Below are 15,621 nucleotides of genomic sequence, written 5' to 3'. Positions count from 1 at the left end.
CATGCACTATCTACTGAAAGTTTCTGATCCCCCCTAAAAGTTCTGTTTCCTTTCATGCTAATGAGGTAGTGTCATCATTAACCACTGAGTCTTCCAGGCTAGACATGTTCTTTTCCTCTACAATTCTCTCCATATCTACTCTTGTCAGTATTATCAACCTTATCTTGCAAACACAGGTCAAATAGTTTCACAATCCCTTGTCCAAAACGCTTGGTCCAGATGTTCTGCCAAATCAGAATTTTTCCCATTTGAGAAAAGTTACACAGCACACAGGCCATATATTACATGAAAACAAAAAACAGTGAGATCCAGGGCAATTTTGCTAATCAAACATATTTAATCCTTCTGCAGCAAATATGTGTATTTTACGAACAGCAAGTGGGGTAAGTAAAGATTTTAAAAGCATCCCAGCAGTTGAAGTCAGATGTTGTCACCAAATGAGTTCAGGTCAAGTTCAGGTTTTACAGTCAAATGAATTACAAAGAAAATATCTCTTGGTTTGCAGAACTCTCTTTTGCTACTGTAACTGCAGATGAGGGACCTACGAAATTCACGGCCTCATCCATCTCCCGCCCACCTTCACCACATCCTCTTTCCCTCCATCTCCTGGAAAAGTCACCTGCAATGTTCCCTCAGCCTCCAGGCTTTCTTCACTCCGATTCACTCTCCCCCAGAGCGCTAGGAGCGATCTTTCTAAAACACTTGCAACTCTCTAGCTTCAAAATCCTTAAAGATTTCCCATGCAAAGAAGGAGGTTGGAGCCCAAGCTTCATGAGGTTTCCACGACTCTCCACCATTGGAGCCAACTCTCCTGACTGTAGAGACCATCTACACAGCATTACACCCAAGAAGAATACAAAAATGAAACAGGCATAGTCTCTATTATCAAGATTCTCGCAATCTAAATCAATCCCTTTAATATTTTCATCAAAGTAATCACTGTTTAGAATACAACTTCTCCAATAATCAAAGAATGTGCTGGGATCTTTTTAACTCATTTCTTTCTAGCTAGGAAATTCAACCTCAGCTCTTGATCACATTAAAGATTACTAACAAAATCCCACATGTTGACATGAAAGGGATTTTTCATGTGATTTTAACAACACATGTCTGAAAATACTCACTGTGCTACTGTTGATACAATTTTAAAAATTACAAAAAGCCGGGAAAAGTTTTCTAAAAACAAGCAAACCCAAAAAAGTAACGTCCAGGATGGCATTTAATGGGCTGAGTGATTTCTCATGAGACTATTTTTCCAAAGAAAAAAGATATAAATAAAATCTGAAATCATGCCTTTGTTTCCATATTAGTACCTTAATGGAACCGAATGACATTATAATCAACAAAACCATGTTAGAGAGAGTTAAGCCAAAATCCCCACCATCAAATTGCTTAGAATTTACCCCTCGCCACACAGAGGCTGACCTCAGATGCAGGCTTTAAGGGACACACCAACGAAAGAGGAAAGAAATCATATTTTAAGTATTATTAGTTTTATGTTCTAACGTGCAAACAGTCAAAGGTACCTACTTGGAATGATGAATTAAAAGAAAAATTCCTAAAAATTGTATTTCAGGATTAAATTATAACCTTTCTTATTGAAGGAAAAACACACAAAAGTAGTGAGACGGAGAGGTAAGGAAAAATACCGCTAAATCTCTTAATGGGGTGGGGGGAGAGGTTGGAGGCACACATCCCCTCCCTACACCAAGAGACATGAGGAGGGCTCTGAGCAGGAAACCTGAGGTTCCCTCCCAGGGTGGCCCTCCTCTCACAACAGAGTATGTATCTGTGTGTGTGTCTGTGTATGTCTACATGCCTGTGTGTGTGTGTGTCTGTGTGTATGTGGCATGGTTTCCCACAGGCAGTGTTGCTTCTAAACAGAAGTGGCAACAAGGCCGGCCCCGTGGCTTAGCAGTTAGGTGCGCGCGCTCCGCTGCTGGCGGCCCGGGGTTCGGATCCCGGGCGCGCACCGACGCACCGCTTCTCCGGCCATGCTGAGGCCATGTCCCACATACAGCAACTAGAAGGATGTGCAACTATGACATACAACTATCTACTGGGGCTTTGGAGGGAATAAATAAATAAATAAAATCTTTAAAAAAAAAAAAAGAAGCGGCAACAGCCTGGAACGGACTGAGGTGAGGCATCTGGTGGCTGCCAGCAGTCTGTGTTAGAACAGGCCAACACTACACGGCTGCAGAGTGCCGCCACCACTCTGGAGATGCCAGGATGTAATCTGCCAGGGCCGTGGAGGAAGCTGCGGTGCCGGCTGCTTGAGGCAGAGAGCCCTGGGATGGCCACTCCAGCTCAGACAGAAGGAAGAAGGTCATTGCCAGGGGTCTTCAGGGAGCAGGAAAAGCTATTTAATGAGACATTGAAAGAGATGAATAAAACAACACAAATGCTTAAAAACGCAAGAGGAATCTGAAAACGTTATTTAAAAAGCAAGAAAAAGGGGGTGCCTTTTCTGAATTTTCTACATGTTGTTTTGATAAATCAGGTGAAAAATAAACATTGTCTTTTTTCATGTACCTTTGTATTGCTATCCCTTAGCACAGCGCCTGGGACGTTGTAAGGACTTAATAAATGGCCATTTACTGAAAGAAGAGAGAGGAGATGATGTGGAAGACATCAGAGCAGAAGTAACCAGGCCAGGACAGCGAGAGGAACCCCAGCAGGCTCTCACCCCCAAAGAGCACAGCGCACAGGGCAGACTCAGCAGCCCGGTGCTGCAGAAAGGGACTCCGAGGCTGACTAGAGAGCCGTGGCCAGGGAGAAGGGCATTTTCAGGAATAGAAAAGATGGACTACTTTTAAAAAGTCGAGGCAATAGCATTGTCCACCTGCTGAGCCATAAGCAGAGGTCAGCAAGTGAGTTTTCTTGAAGTGCATCTGCTGGTATTATGAGGAAAACTTCTCTAGTTTCTAAAGGATTCTAGAACCCTCAAGCTTCATGGGAAGGTGTGAAGAAGAGAAGCCTGGAGACTATTCTTTGCTGTTGGCAGTAAAAACATGTAGTGGGAGAAGTGACCTAAGTGTCCCCTAGGGCACACCAGCCTACGGATCCAGACGTGTCACTCACAACACTTGGTCCCTTGGTCCCCTGCAGTGACACTCTCACTTCAGTGTCTTTCCTATAGAGCTCTCATGCCCTTATGAAATCTGAGGATGTGGGCCGCTCAGGAGATATGGGTATTAACACGTGTGAGTCATCCGTATATTCAGCCTGCAGCTGAGAGCACACACAGATAGTCCTGTCTAATCCCGGGCACGCCCACCAGACTCCCAGGTGTCATTTCTCTTAACTCAGGAATGAGGCATAATCATCCACTTGTGACAACTGAGGGCTGAGAGTTGGCAGACAACAAAGGAATCCAGTTAATAACCGGGGAGAACCGATGCCGGGGAACTGACCGGAAGTATTTGAAATTATTTCCCGGATTTCTAAGATGATAAAGTTTCCAAGAGGTAAGTGAGGAATGGAGAATGCAAGTAATGGTTATCACTAAGAATTTATGCACCATGGGGCTAGCACGGAGGCCCCAGTGCCCCAGGCCCAGGGAGGAGCGCTTGTGCGAGCCAGTCAGCCAGCTGATTTGTTTACTGAGCACCTACTCTGCTCCATGCAGAGCAGTGAGGGAACCAGTTCCCAGCAACAGTGATGTAACACCAAGGGCTACAGAAGGGAGTGTTGTGGCCTTGCTGTCACTGCCGCAGGGGTCAGGCTGAAGCACTGAGACAGGCCGGAGCCTGGGAACAGGGGAGAGGAGAGGGCAGAGGCTGAATAAACAAGATGACCACGACACACGGAGAGAAACACACCAACAGCCTATTATTAAAGTATTCTTAGGAAGTCACAAAGAACAGGGAGGAAGGTGCGGGGGTGGAACTAGGAAACAACACCAGAAGGCACAAAAGAGTAAACGGTGATCTAGAAATCAGGAGAAAACAAAGCAGGCTCTCTTATTCCCTGATGGTGAACAAGCCATCTCAGAGTTTGCGGCTTGGGACCATTTATGTGCTGTTTCACGCAAAGCTCCACTTTCTATAAGATTTTTCTCCTCCGGAGAATGTCCAGGAGTAAACCTATATATAAAAGTAAAAATAAAGCAATGTTTTACATTGGGAATGTTGGACTGAAATAACTTTCCGGAGGCTGCCAATTCAGTAGAGCGCTGGAACTACCAATGTTCTATCGGAATATCAGTGTGTAATTTGGTAAGTAAAAACTGGTCAACTCTAGAAACCTCTGAACTTCAAAGGGCTTTCACAGTTATTTTCATTGACGCCTGGAAAATTCTTACAAGTCAAGCTGTGTCAATATCTCAACTCTCGTTGGAAAAATGAGGTAGCTAAGGTTTCATGCCACCAAGTGAAACACCAAATTCATGCCATGGGTGTTCTTAACCTCAGTACAGGTCCCAGCCCCAGAGCCTCTCCTTCCACCCTGTCGAGGGCCTCGCTGGTTTTCAACAGCATTGCCTGAACACGTGAAGCCCAGGGATTTCAAAGTTATTTTTCAGAAAGTAAATGATACTACACACTACTTCCTCTCTTCCCCAAAGTCATAACCAAAACTCATATGAAACCAAGAGGAAATGCACGTTCCTCAATCGCAACACGGTTCCCGGTATCCGGTAGCAGCAGCAGCTGCTGAACGCCGGTGCCAGCCCCACCGCTCTCCCCAACTCTGGCACAAACACAAGGCTCAGAATCTTGAGGTCCCTCCGATGCGAGTCTTTCAGCAACAAGACGACAAAAGGATGCAACGCTTCCGCTCCCCAGGGCGTTAAAATCATAGCCCTAAAGAAACAAGGTGGTTTCTCTTCACATGAGTTACTACCCTGACCCCCTCACTCCGGAAAGAAGGGGCAGGAAAAGGAAACGAAAGCAAGTGACTCGAGGTTCTGGATCTCATGTGCAAGAAGAGCCAGCAACAGGTGCAGCGTTCCGGCGAAATTAAGACTCTCAAGAGGCCTCTCGCCTACGCACACACAGAGTCCCAGCCCAGAAGCCCAACATTAGCAATGATGTCAGAAGCGCAAATCATCACCACTTTCTAGCCAGTAGCAATTCTGTAAGAAAAAAAAAAAAAAACCAAAGACCACAAACTATTTCTCTGCCAACACATGACCTCTTTCACATAGTCCTCTCCTAAAACAGTTTAAAATAATTTCAATGTTGGTCATAATAAAACTTTTGTGTGTGTGTGAGGAAGATTAGCCCTGAGCTAACATCCAATGCCAATCCTCCTCTTTTCGCGGCCGAAGATTGGCCCTGGGATAATATCCATGCCCATCTTCCTCTACTTTATATATGGGACACTGCCAAAGCATGGCTTGACAAGCAACACGTCGGTCCATGCCTGGGATCCAAACCTGTGAACCCCAGGCCGCCAAAGCGGAGCGCACGAACTTAACCGCTATGCCACCAGACTGGCCCCTAAAATATTTTCTAATGCCTAGTGACTAGCATCGTGCCTGGTATATAGTGTATGGGCAATAAATAGTTACCGAATGAATGAATGAAACAAGCAGGTAAACAAAAAGTTGTCATCCCAAATAAAGATAACCAAAATCTTACCTTCAGAGTAGTACATAGTGTATTTTTTCCCATTTCTCCAGGTAGAGAACAAAAGGTTGGAATCAGAAGCCAGGAGCGAGAGATATCGTGAATGAACGTACCAGGAGATGCAAGCCATCCACCCCCTGGCTGACGCCGAGAAGCCCTGTCTGCCACCCCTGGTGATTAACAGATCTATGCAGGGAATTCTCATTTGGAGAAGACCAAATGGGAAAGACAATCATAATCATTTGAGCAACCCACCTTTGGATTTTCCTATCTTTCAATACTCCATTTCACATAACATTTTTCACCTGCCATTACTATAGAATTTACAAAATAAATTTGGCTGTGTAATCTTTTCAACAGGATAAAAATAATCCACTGACAGGCTGGCCCCGTGGCTTAGCGGTTAAGTGCGTGCGCTCCGATGCTGGCAGCCCGGGTTCGGATCCTGGGCGTGCACCGACACACCACTTCTCCAGCCATGCTGAGGCCACGTCCCACGTACAGCAACTAGAACGATGTGCAACTATGACATGCAACTATCTACTGGGGCTTTGGGGGAAAAATAAATAAATAAAAATTAAAAAAAAAAATAATAATCCACTGACAATATGTTATGGAAGATATCTTATGCTACCTGTGACGTGTATAAGAAACATATGATTGTGGATAAGATGGAGTAGAAATGAAGCTGTTTTATGATCTGTAAAAACTGACAGAAGCAGTGGAGGAAAATGGCAACGAACTTGAGCCCATAGATGGAACATGTCTGCTATACGAATATTGTATTAAATAAAGAGAACAATATCGTGTGAGAACATCACTGATTGATATAAGATAAAGGGCTCAAATAATGATACTAATTATAAAAATAAGGTTTCAGAGCACAGATAAGAATGAATCATCAAAATTATCAGGAGGTGTCAGAGAACGAAGCAGTGCAAATAAAATTTTAGTGTGATAAATAATTTTATAAAGCTACTATAAAAATGACCCAATTTAATGACATTCTTCTTCTTCAATTTTTCTTTAAATTCATGAATTTCTCTTTTATTTATAACTTAAGTATTCTGAGTAGAATTTCTCTCATCACTATATACTCAATTTAAAAAATCCTTAGGAGGCCGGCCCAGTGGCTGTTAAGTGTGCGCACTCTGCTACGGCGGCCCAGGGTTCGCAGGTTTGGATCCCGGGCGCAGACCGACACACCGCTTGTCAGGCCATGCTGTGGCAGCGTCCCATATAAAGTAGAGGAAGATGGGCATGGATGTTAGCCCAGGGCCAGTCTTCCTCAGCAAAAAAAAAAGAATCCTTAGATTTTTCAAGTCATTCCTTCCAAGATCCAAAATAACTCCCACTTTCTTTTACTTCAAGGTAACACCCAAAGGTCTTGAATAAAATTTCTAACTTTTATCCTAACTGCCTAGTTAAGAATTACCTCAAACTTTAAGGAATAAACTGAATAGCAAGTCCATTAAGAACGTTTTTGGGGCCGGCCCCATGGCCTAGTGGTTAAGTTTGGCATGCTTTGCTTCGGTGGCCTGGGTTTGGTTCCCGGGTGTGGACCCACACCACTTGTTGTCGGTCATGCTGTGCCGGCGACCCACATACAAAATAGAGGAAGTTGACACAGCTGTTAGCTCAGGGTGAATCTTCCTCAGCAAAAAAAAAAAAAAAAAAAGAATGTTTTTGTTTTTTAACTGACATCTTTTCATTCATTCATTCATTGGCAAGGATCTACCACCCCCACAGGCCAGGCATGGTGCCAGGCACTACAGACACAGTGGTGAGCGAGAAAATCTTGGTCGTTACCCTCACAGAGATCACAGTCTGGGGACCTACCAACAACACTGTGATTGTGACAGTGTGCTGAAGCAACAGCCTGAGTGGCGGGAGACAAGAGGACCACATCTACTTCCTTGGGTAGTCAAGCAGGCCTCTCAGAAGAGGTCCAATTTAATCCCATGACTGACCTCAGAAAGAGTAGAGCGGCTAGCCAAGAGCTTGGGGCAGACATTCCAGGCAGAAGAAAGAGCCTGTGAAGAAGCTGTTCCCTGAGCCAGAAGCCAGCCACAGGTGGGTGGATGGGCAATGACAGAAGAGGCGCGTTCTAAATATGGAAACAGCATCTCCCCTGTGATTTGCCCAACAGGCCTTTGCCTTTCCACACACTTTCCCCTGGGCCTGGAATCCCTCCCTTCCATGCTCTCCTCTGCCACCTCGAAAGGCCCTCCTCTCGATCCTCCAAGGAAGAGCAAAACTCCAGGAGTGAATCCCGCCTAACCTGTGGTCCCACAGCACCCGCTATGTGCCGCTATAAATTACCTCTCCCACCACACAACACTGAATCGCTGTGTTCACATCCTGTAAGCAGACATCTCCCCTTATTTGTCTGTTTCCCAACAGTCTATCGTGGAACTTGACACCAGCAGACACGAAAATGACAAGTGAGGGAGTAAACAAACCAAGAGAGGAATGGACAAATTAAACGAACACAGGAGTGCCACCAACGCTAAATCATTACTCAGTATTGGTTATAGCTCATTAACCCATTCATAGTTGTAGCAGCAGGATGATTTCTATCCCCATATGATTTTCATACAACCAACACTTTTGGGCAAATTTTGCATCACAGAGAAGTGACAGAATAACTTTCCCAGAGTACCACTAGACGTCGGCTCTGATCCATCCCCATTGGACAAGCATGCCTTAAGTGCCAGCCCTGTGCTAGGCTCTAAGGCTGACAGTGGCCCTGTCCCAGAAGATTGACAACGCTAGGAGGCCAAGCAAATCATATTCCCAAAATGTTGTTAATGACTGACATTGTAAGATTCTTTACATGTAATTAACTTCTGTCATAATATTTTTAAGAGAAAATATTTTTTTTAAGATTCCAAGGTCACCCAGAGGACAAAATAACTTAGAATCTGTTGCTCGGTAATTTTCACACTAATTCTTGGCTCACTGAGCCATGCTTGGGTTTCCTTTCTACAACCGACAGACAAAGGTTTAAGTAACCACAACCTTCTACGCGAGTCTTCTTTACCTGCCTGGGCGTCTTTGTCGTCTCCAGGTGTGGAATGGGATGTCACTTCCATTTCTCCTTGGCTCAGCATGTCCTCCAAAGGGAGCTAAGATTCACAAACCAGCCGTGCATGTTTTCTGAAGTCACAAAGATATGTGTGTACCCCTCAGCTGGAGAGTGTGCTTTGATGAAGGCAAGGTGAAAAACAGGGCCCAACAGTATGGGAACCGTGGAGAGAGAGTTGCTCCCCAACTGGCCGGACCAGAATGGCTACATTCCTGCCTCTGTGCACAGCCTAATCCTGGTCTACCCCCTCTGAGCCTCCGCCAGGCCACTGAGCCTGTCGCCTTCAAAGCCAGACGTGTGACAGCACTTATCTGCCTAGGAACAGCAAGGTGAGGTATGCATTTCTACAAACACCCCGGTTCAAATTGCTTAGAATACAAGGGAACCAAATAAATGGAACTGAATTCCTCAATTCTCCTTAGGTTTTTCTTTAAATTTGTGCCAAATGAAAATGTGAGTGAGGACAAATGTTTAGGAATTAACAGAAAAATGTTCTCGCAAGAGAGCTTGTTCTCATAAATTTTACAATCAATTTTTCAACCTATATACTCCAAACTAATCTCTAAAGCTTTGAGGGGTATATCCATTAATATGCTAAATAACGCATGCCATCAAGCTGAAAGGTTAACTATACCTCTTTGACCAAGATTAAAAATTCTACTGAGTGAAATGCAAATTGCATCTTTCTGCCAATCTCAACGCCCAGCCCTCTGCTCACTTCCCTCCCAATCACTGTCCTCATTCTGTCGGCCAAGCTTTGCCTTACTTAAGGCCTGCACACAGGTTCTGCCCTCAGTGAACATCAGAGGGTTGCAAATAATGGCTTCCTTGAGGAGGCCTTCCCTCACCATCAGGACCCATCCCAGATCACGTAAAGCATCCCCTTGATACACTATCACAGCACTGCAGGACATTTATCTCCTAGGTAATTAAACAGCTATCAGTATATTCTGCAGTTGGCTATTTCTTTTACTAGTTTACACATTCCAAAGACCAGACATCATAACTGTTGTGTTCATCAATTTTGTTGCCCATGCCCAGTACAGTGCCTGGCATATGGAACGCTCAACAAAGAGTTAATTCCATTTCAAATCGTTATCTCTGTAAAAATAATTCTTCGTGGCACACTGCTGTCACTGCCAAAGCTCAGAGGAAATAAATTTTCATCTTAAACCATTATCTTCATCAGGGGTTATCAGAATGCAAGGGGTCCATGAACTTGGACAGGAAAAAAATTAGATATTTTCACTAACCTCCAACAGAAATTTGCATCTCCTTCTATTACGAAGGGAGATCACAAAACACACTATTATTGGTAGTACCTTTGGTTGTATCACCAACAAAGACCACAGCCATTTTCATGTCATATTGCAGCTGAGAAATCATCTGGCTCATCATCGCCTCAGAACAGTAGAGCAGTTGCTGGACCCATTGTTGGAGCTTGTCATTGAATGCATTAATAAAAAATAAATATTACTCTATCACAGGCTTTTTAAGTACTTGGTAACTGAATTTCAAGGTAATTCGTTTTCCTTTGTAATGCCATGTATTTTATTTTATGCATTTAAAAACCTTTGTCTGAATTCACCAAACTGCCAAAGGGGTTCATGGGCTTAAAAAAAGGAGAGAGTGATGACGATAAAGAATAAAAACCCTAATCCACCCCATTATCATGAGATATAAACATCTGATGCGCCAAGAAACACTTACATTCTGTTTTCAATGGACTGAACATATTCATACTCACTGGGAAAAGGAATAAAACATTTCTAAAAGGAAGACAACTCAAAATAGACAGAATTATTAAATTAAGAAGTTACTTTTTATAATAAAACCATTTCATTAGTTTTAGTACAAAACAACTATAAGAGAAAAAATTCTCAAGGGACATTTACAAGATTAATAGTTACTATACAGTTCGCCTATTAGATAGCCTTGACATATTCTTTTTTTTTGAGATATAATTGACATATAACATTGCATTAGTTTTAGATGTACAACATAATGATTGTGAAATGACTACCACAATAAGTAGTTTAGTTAACATCCATTAGTACACATAGTTACAATTTTGTTTTCTTATGATGAGAACTTTTAAGATCTATTCTCTTAGCAACTTTAAAATATACAATACAGTATTATCAACTATAGTCACCATGCTGTACATGACATCCCCAGGACTGACTTACCTTATAATTGGAAATTTGTGCCCTTTTTTTTTTTTTTTGAGCAAGATTAGCCCTGAGCTAACATCTGATGCCAATCCTCCTCTTTTTGCTGAGGAAGATTGGCCCTGGGCTAACATCTGTGCCCATCTTCCTCTACTTTATATGGGACGTCATCACAGCATGGCTTGATAAGCAGTGTGTAGGGCCACGCCCGGGATCCAAACCTGCGAACCTCGGGCCACTGAAGTGGAGCGTGCACACTTAACCTGATGTGCACACCACCAGGCTGGTCTCATGGAATTTTGTACCTTCTGACCACCTTTACCCATTTCGCCCACCCCCCACCCCCGGCCCCTGGCAATCACCAATCTATTATTTGTATCTATGAGTTCGAGGGGTTTGTTTTTTTTTAGATTCCACATCTAAGTGAGGTCATACAGTATTTATATTTCTCTATCTGACTTATTTCACTTAGCATAATACCCTCAAGATTCATCCACATTGTCGCAAGTGGCAGGATTTCCTTCTTTTTTATGGTTGAATAATATTCCATTCTGTGTGTGTGTGTGTGTGTGTATACACATATACACACATATATGTATATATATACACACTATATATTCTTTATTTATTCATCTGTTGATGGACACTTAGGTTGTTTCCATGTATTGGTCCGCCTGTTCTAATCCACAGGTACATGTCACGTCACTTAAACCCCCTAAACTTCACACAGTAAATATAAAACTGGAATCCTTCAGGAAGTTCACACACCCCACCACTCTCACCAGAATATTTCCTGGAACTCCTTGAAAACATCTCTTTTCAGGCACAAATCCACCAGACTATCATCAGCAACCAAACAGATTTGAAGGAAACTGAGCAAGAAGTCCCCTTGAGGTCCAGGTAGCCCAGGGCAGCAGAAAGAATACTGAGTGTGGGGCCACTGTTTAATCTTGGGCAAGTCATTTCCTCCCTCCCGAACTGAGTTTCCTCCATTGTCAGACAAAGGAAGTAGACTAGCTGGTCCCTCAAAGCATCTTCCAGCTCTAAGATTCTGTGAAGGTCCACGTCACCACCACAGCCATTCGAGGTTATAACAGACAGGAAAGAGCAGACGGAGGCCCCTTACCTCTAAAAATGGTTCCTAAGTCAGGAAATGCTGGAAAGAGACCATTTCGACATGAAAATCTGCTTTTAGTGTTCACTCAGAATTCTCAGTTCCTTAACTTGTATTTCATTACCAGTGAACTCAACACACCACGACGTGTGAAATAGCCAAGAGAAAATATTCCTATAATTACCAGCAATATGGAAAGTATGTGGCTGTAATGTGAGGAGAAACATCTCAAAATAATTCAGATATTTACAATTCACGTGCACGATAAATGATTTCTAAAGCCGTGAAGCTTGCCAGGCCTGGCAGAAGGTAGAGAAAATGTTGGGATAACCGAGCCTAACTGCATCAAGAAATCCGCGCTGAGAAAAGACAGCCGCTAGAAAGTTTAGGGGACCATATTATTCACAGAGGTTTATATGACTGCCAAAAAAATAATATTGTGCAGCATTTTCTATACTATCAATAAAATTTTTCAACGAAATGATTTCCAACGTAAATCTCCCATTACCTATTTCTCAATTTTTATCAAAGTAACAAATGCACACAGTTTTGTTTTGTTTTTTGTTTTTCCTTTTTTTTTGGTGAGGAAGATTCGCCCTGAGCTAACATCTGTTGCCAATTTTCCTCTTTTTTTGCTTGAGGAAGATTAGCCCTGAGCTAACATCTGTGCCAATCTGCCTCTATTTTGTATGTGGGATGCCTCCACAGCATGGCTGATGAGTGGAGTAGGTCCGCGCCCGGGATCTGAACCCACGAACCTGGGCAGCCGAAGCGAAGCACGTGGAACTTTTAACCACTTGGCCATGGGGCCGGCCCCGGCACACAGTTTTTTTAATCAAATAGGAATACAACAAAAGGCGGCAGTCCTGCCTCAGTCCTGCTTACAAGGGGCTACCCGCTAGCATCTGTTATCTCTTTGTTCTCACATTCATTTATGCATTTCTAAATACTACACTTATACTGCTATCTCCTGATTGTAAGTCAAACAATATTTACAGAATTTTGTTACAGTAATTAAGGATTTGCCTCTCTTACATCCACTCTTCCAGTGTCTATCCCATTTTTTGTTTCAGATATCGTACTTTTAATTTCCAAGATCTCTTTCTTATTCTCTGAATCTGATTTTTTTATGGTATTATGTCCTCATTTCAAAGCTGCAATTATTTTCCCACTTCTCTGAGGATAGTTATTATGTTAGATACCATTTTTCTCTGTTTCCCCGAAGTCCATTTTTTCCTGCTGTTTGTTTGGGTACAGCATCAATGACGGAGGCTTTCCTCAAAACATCTACTCCTGGCAGCCCTTCCGTTTCAAAATGAGGCAAACAGTCAAGTTTTATGAGCTTGGGTGTCAACAGCCAACTGGTGGGCCCAAAGTAGGTTATTTAAATTCCATGCTGGAACTATACTCTACTCCCAATAAAAGCATCCTCTGTTTTGGGGCTGGTACAGCTTCAGGAATTCTGAGGTTTCACCATCCTGGTGTCCCTTAATCTTCCTGACGTCAAACCAGAGCCCCACTACCCTCACCAGGCCAGGGATCCCAAGGCAAAGTTCAGTTTCTCCAGAGAATGTATAAATCTCCATTCTCCTGTGCAGATGGGGAAGAAAGCAGAAGAGCTGGGAGTCGAAGTATGCTGTTTACAGATCTCAACCAAACTCCTAGCTTTTAGCCCAAGACTTTTCCCACCTTCCCCTGACCCAACCTCAGACAGTACTGAGGACTCTAAGGCAGGGGGCTTGCAAAATCTGGGAGATGCATCAGGCAGCCTCTGGCTACCAGCCTCACCCGGTCCCCTCAGTAGTTACCACTCCGCCATCATCTTCCAACACGCGACGCCTTACCCATCCACAGCTACCTTGTCTCCACTTCCCTTTGGCCCTGTAAGTTGATTCCATTTTTGTTCTTTTGCTGTAATTACAGTGTCATTATGGCAGCAAGCAGTGATAAACACATATCCGGTCTTCTGTTTTTAACTACAAGTTCTGCTCTCTTAAATTTACCCTTAGGAAGACTCCTAAAATGGTCTCATTACCATGAGTCAGGCACTGGTTTGCATGGTGGCAGTGTGCAGACAAGACTTGCTTCTCATAGTCTCAAATTCCAAAAGACAACCTTGCTGAATATTTTATGGTCAAAACCAGACTTTGCACAGTAACATTTATAACATCAGATGAAACTATCAATTAATTGTTCTCTTCATAATTAGGTCCAATTTGGAATTTAAATTTAATATTTACAATACGATACACAGTGATTCCATATGTAGCGAAATTTTATAGTTATAGCATAAAATTACATTTCTTTCCTTTATCTTCAACTGTGAAATTTTACTTTACATTCAGTAATTCAGTCCAGTCAAATTACGGCTGCTATTTGGGGATCTCAATACAGATTAACTTTATGTACTTTAAATTGCATTAAAACTTTATTAAAAATTAAAATAAATTTTACCTCTGAAAATGTATGCTCAAATAAACACAGAAACCCAAAGTTCATCTATATTTACTAAAGAAAAAATCTATAACTGTATCAAGTATAAACTAATAATGAAAGAAAAAACATCCAACACTGACGTTACTAAAACCCAAATGTTCAGTGCCTCATGACCAATGGAGAGGACTCAATGCCTAAAGTTTTTTTTGTTTGTTTGTTTTGTTTTTTTTGTGAGGAAGATCAGCCATGAGCTAACATCCATGCTAATCCTTCCCTTTTTGCTGAGGAAGACCGGCTCTGAGCTAACATCTATTGCCAATCCTCCTCCTTTTTCTCCCCAAAGCCCCAGTAGATAGTTGTATGTCATAGCTGCACATCCTTCTAGTTGCTGTATGTGGGACGCGGCCTCAGCATGGCTGGAGAAGCGGTGCGTCGGTGCGCGCCCGGGATCCAAACCCAGGCCGCCAGCAGCGGAGCACACGCACCTAACCGCTAAGCCACGGGGCCGGCCCTGAGTGCCTAAAGTTTTAAAAACTCAGAAAGCAATTCCCATCTTGGCTGAAAGGGAACATGTATGTTTTTAACAGTAACATGCCAAAATACAGAACAATTTCTCAAGACCTTCTCTTGGACCAGAAAGAACTTCACAGCTAAATGCCAATATTCCCCCACAAAACCCAGTGAAATTGACCGTGGCTACCTTAGGAGCGTGGAAACTTCTCAAGCTAAGAGAAGTAAGGTTCTCCATCATATTCATAAAATTGCAAACTTTTGCCCAAATTACTTCGTTTAGAAGCTTACATACAGCCAGTGTGATTAAGCCACTGGAAGTCACCGACGCTCATAAAGAATATTTTGCCCACGTTGGGATGTATCTTGAATGTATCACAAAAAGATACTAAGTGATGGAGAGAAAGAAAGCAAGAAACGTAACAACATGTTCTTCCCTTTATTTTCTTTACACCTTTTATGTTTCTGAGATAGCTGAAGTAAAAAATAAAGGTAATTACTATTAAATGACTTCAAACTTTAAAGCAAAATAGATATTAATGTTGTAGATTAATGGATTCTGATCCAGGAATATTTAATACCACTTATGATTCAAAACAGAGTATCTCAAAAATTTATTTCTTAGCTCTTTTCTGTCACATCCTTAATTTGAGTGGGAGGATTGTTCTGATCTCATTCAAATGATAGTAATTCTGTCAATTATAATAATCAATTAGTCTTCATAAGAGG

The 15,621-nt window shown here is 42.6% G+C and overlaps 1 protein-coding gene across 5 annotated transcripts in view; it reads right to left on the bottom strand.

Moving 5' to 3' along the window:
• Window positions 1-15,621, bottom strand: part of UTRN (utrophin) — a 509,169-nt gene that overhangs the window by 456,069 nt on the left and 37,479 nt on the right. Inside the window, exon 1 of one of the 5 annotated variants that reach the window (XM_058534225.1) lies at window positions 8,617-8,790. The exons of the other annotated variants lie outside the window; for them this stretch is intronic. Coding sequence (XP_058390208.1) covers window positions 8,617-8,686 — 70 coding nt within the window. The 5' untranslated portion in view covers window positions 8,687-8,790. Of the gene's footprint in view, window positions 1-8,616; window positions 8,791-15,621 lie in introns of those variants that run through there. 5 annotated transcript variants of the gene reach the window in all.

Source organism: Diceros bicornis, chromosome 39 (assembly GCF_020826845.1).
Source record: "Diceros bicornis minor isolate mBicDic1 chromosome 39, mDicBic1.mat.cur, whole genome shotgun sequence".
NCBI lineage: Eukaryota > Metazoa > Chordata > Mammalia > Perissodactyla > Rhinocerotidae > Diceros > Diceros bicornis.
Note: the sequence above shows the minus strand (reverse complement) of the source record. Positions and strands in the feature narration are given on the sequence as shown.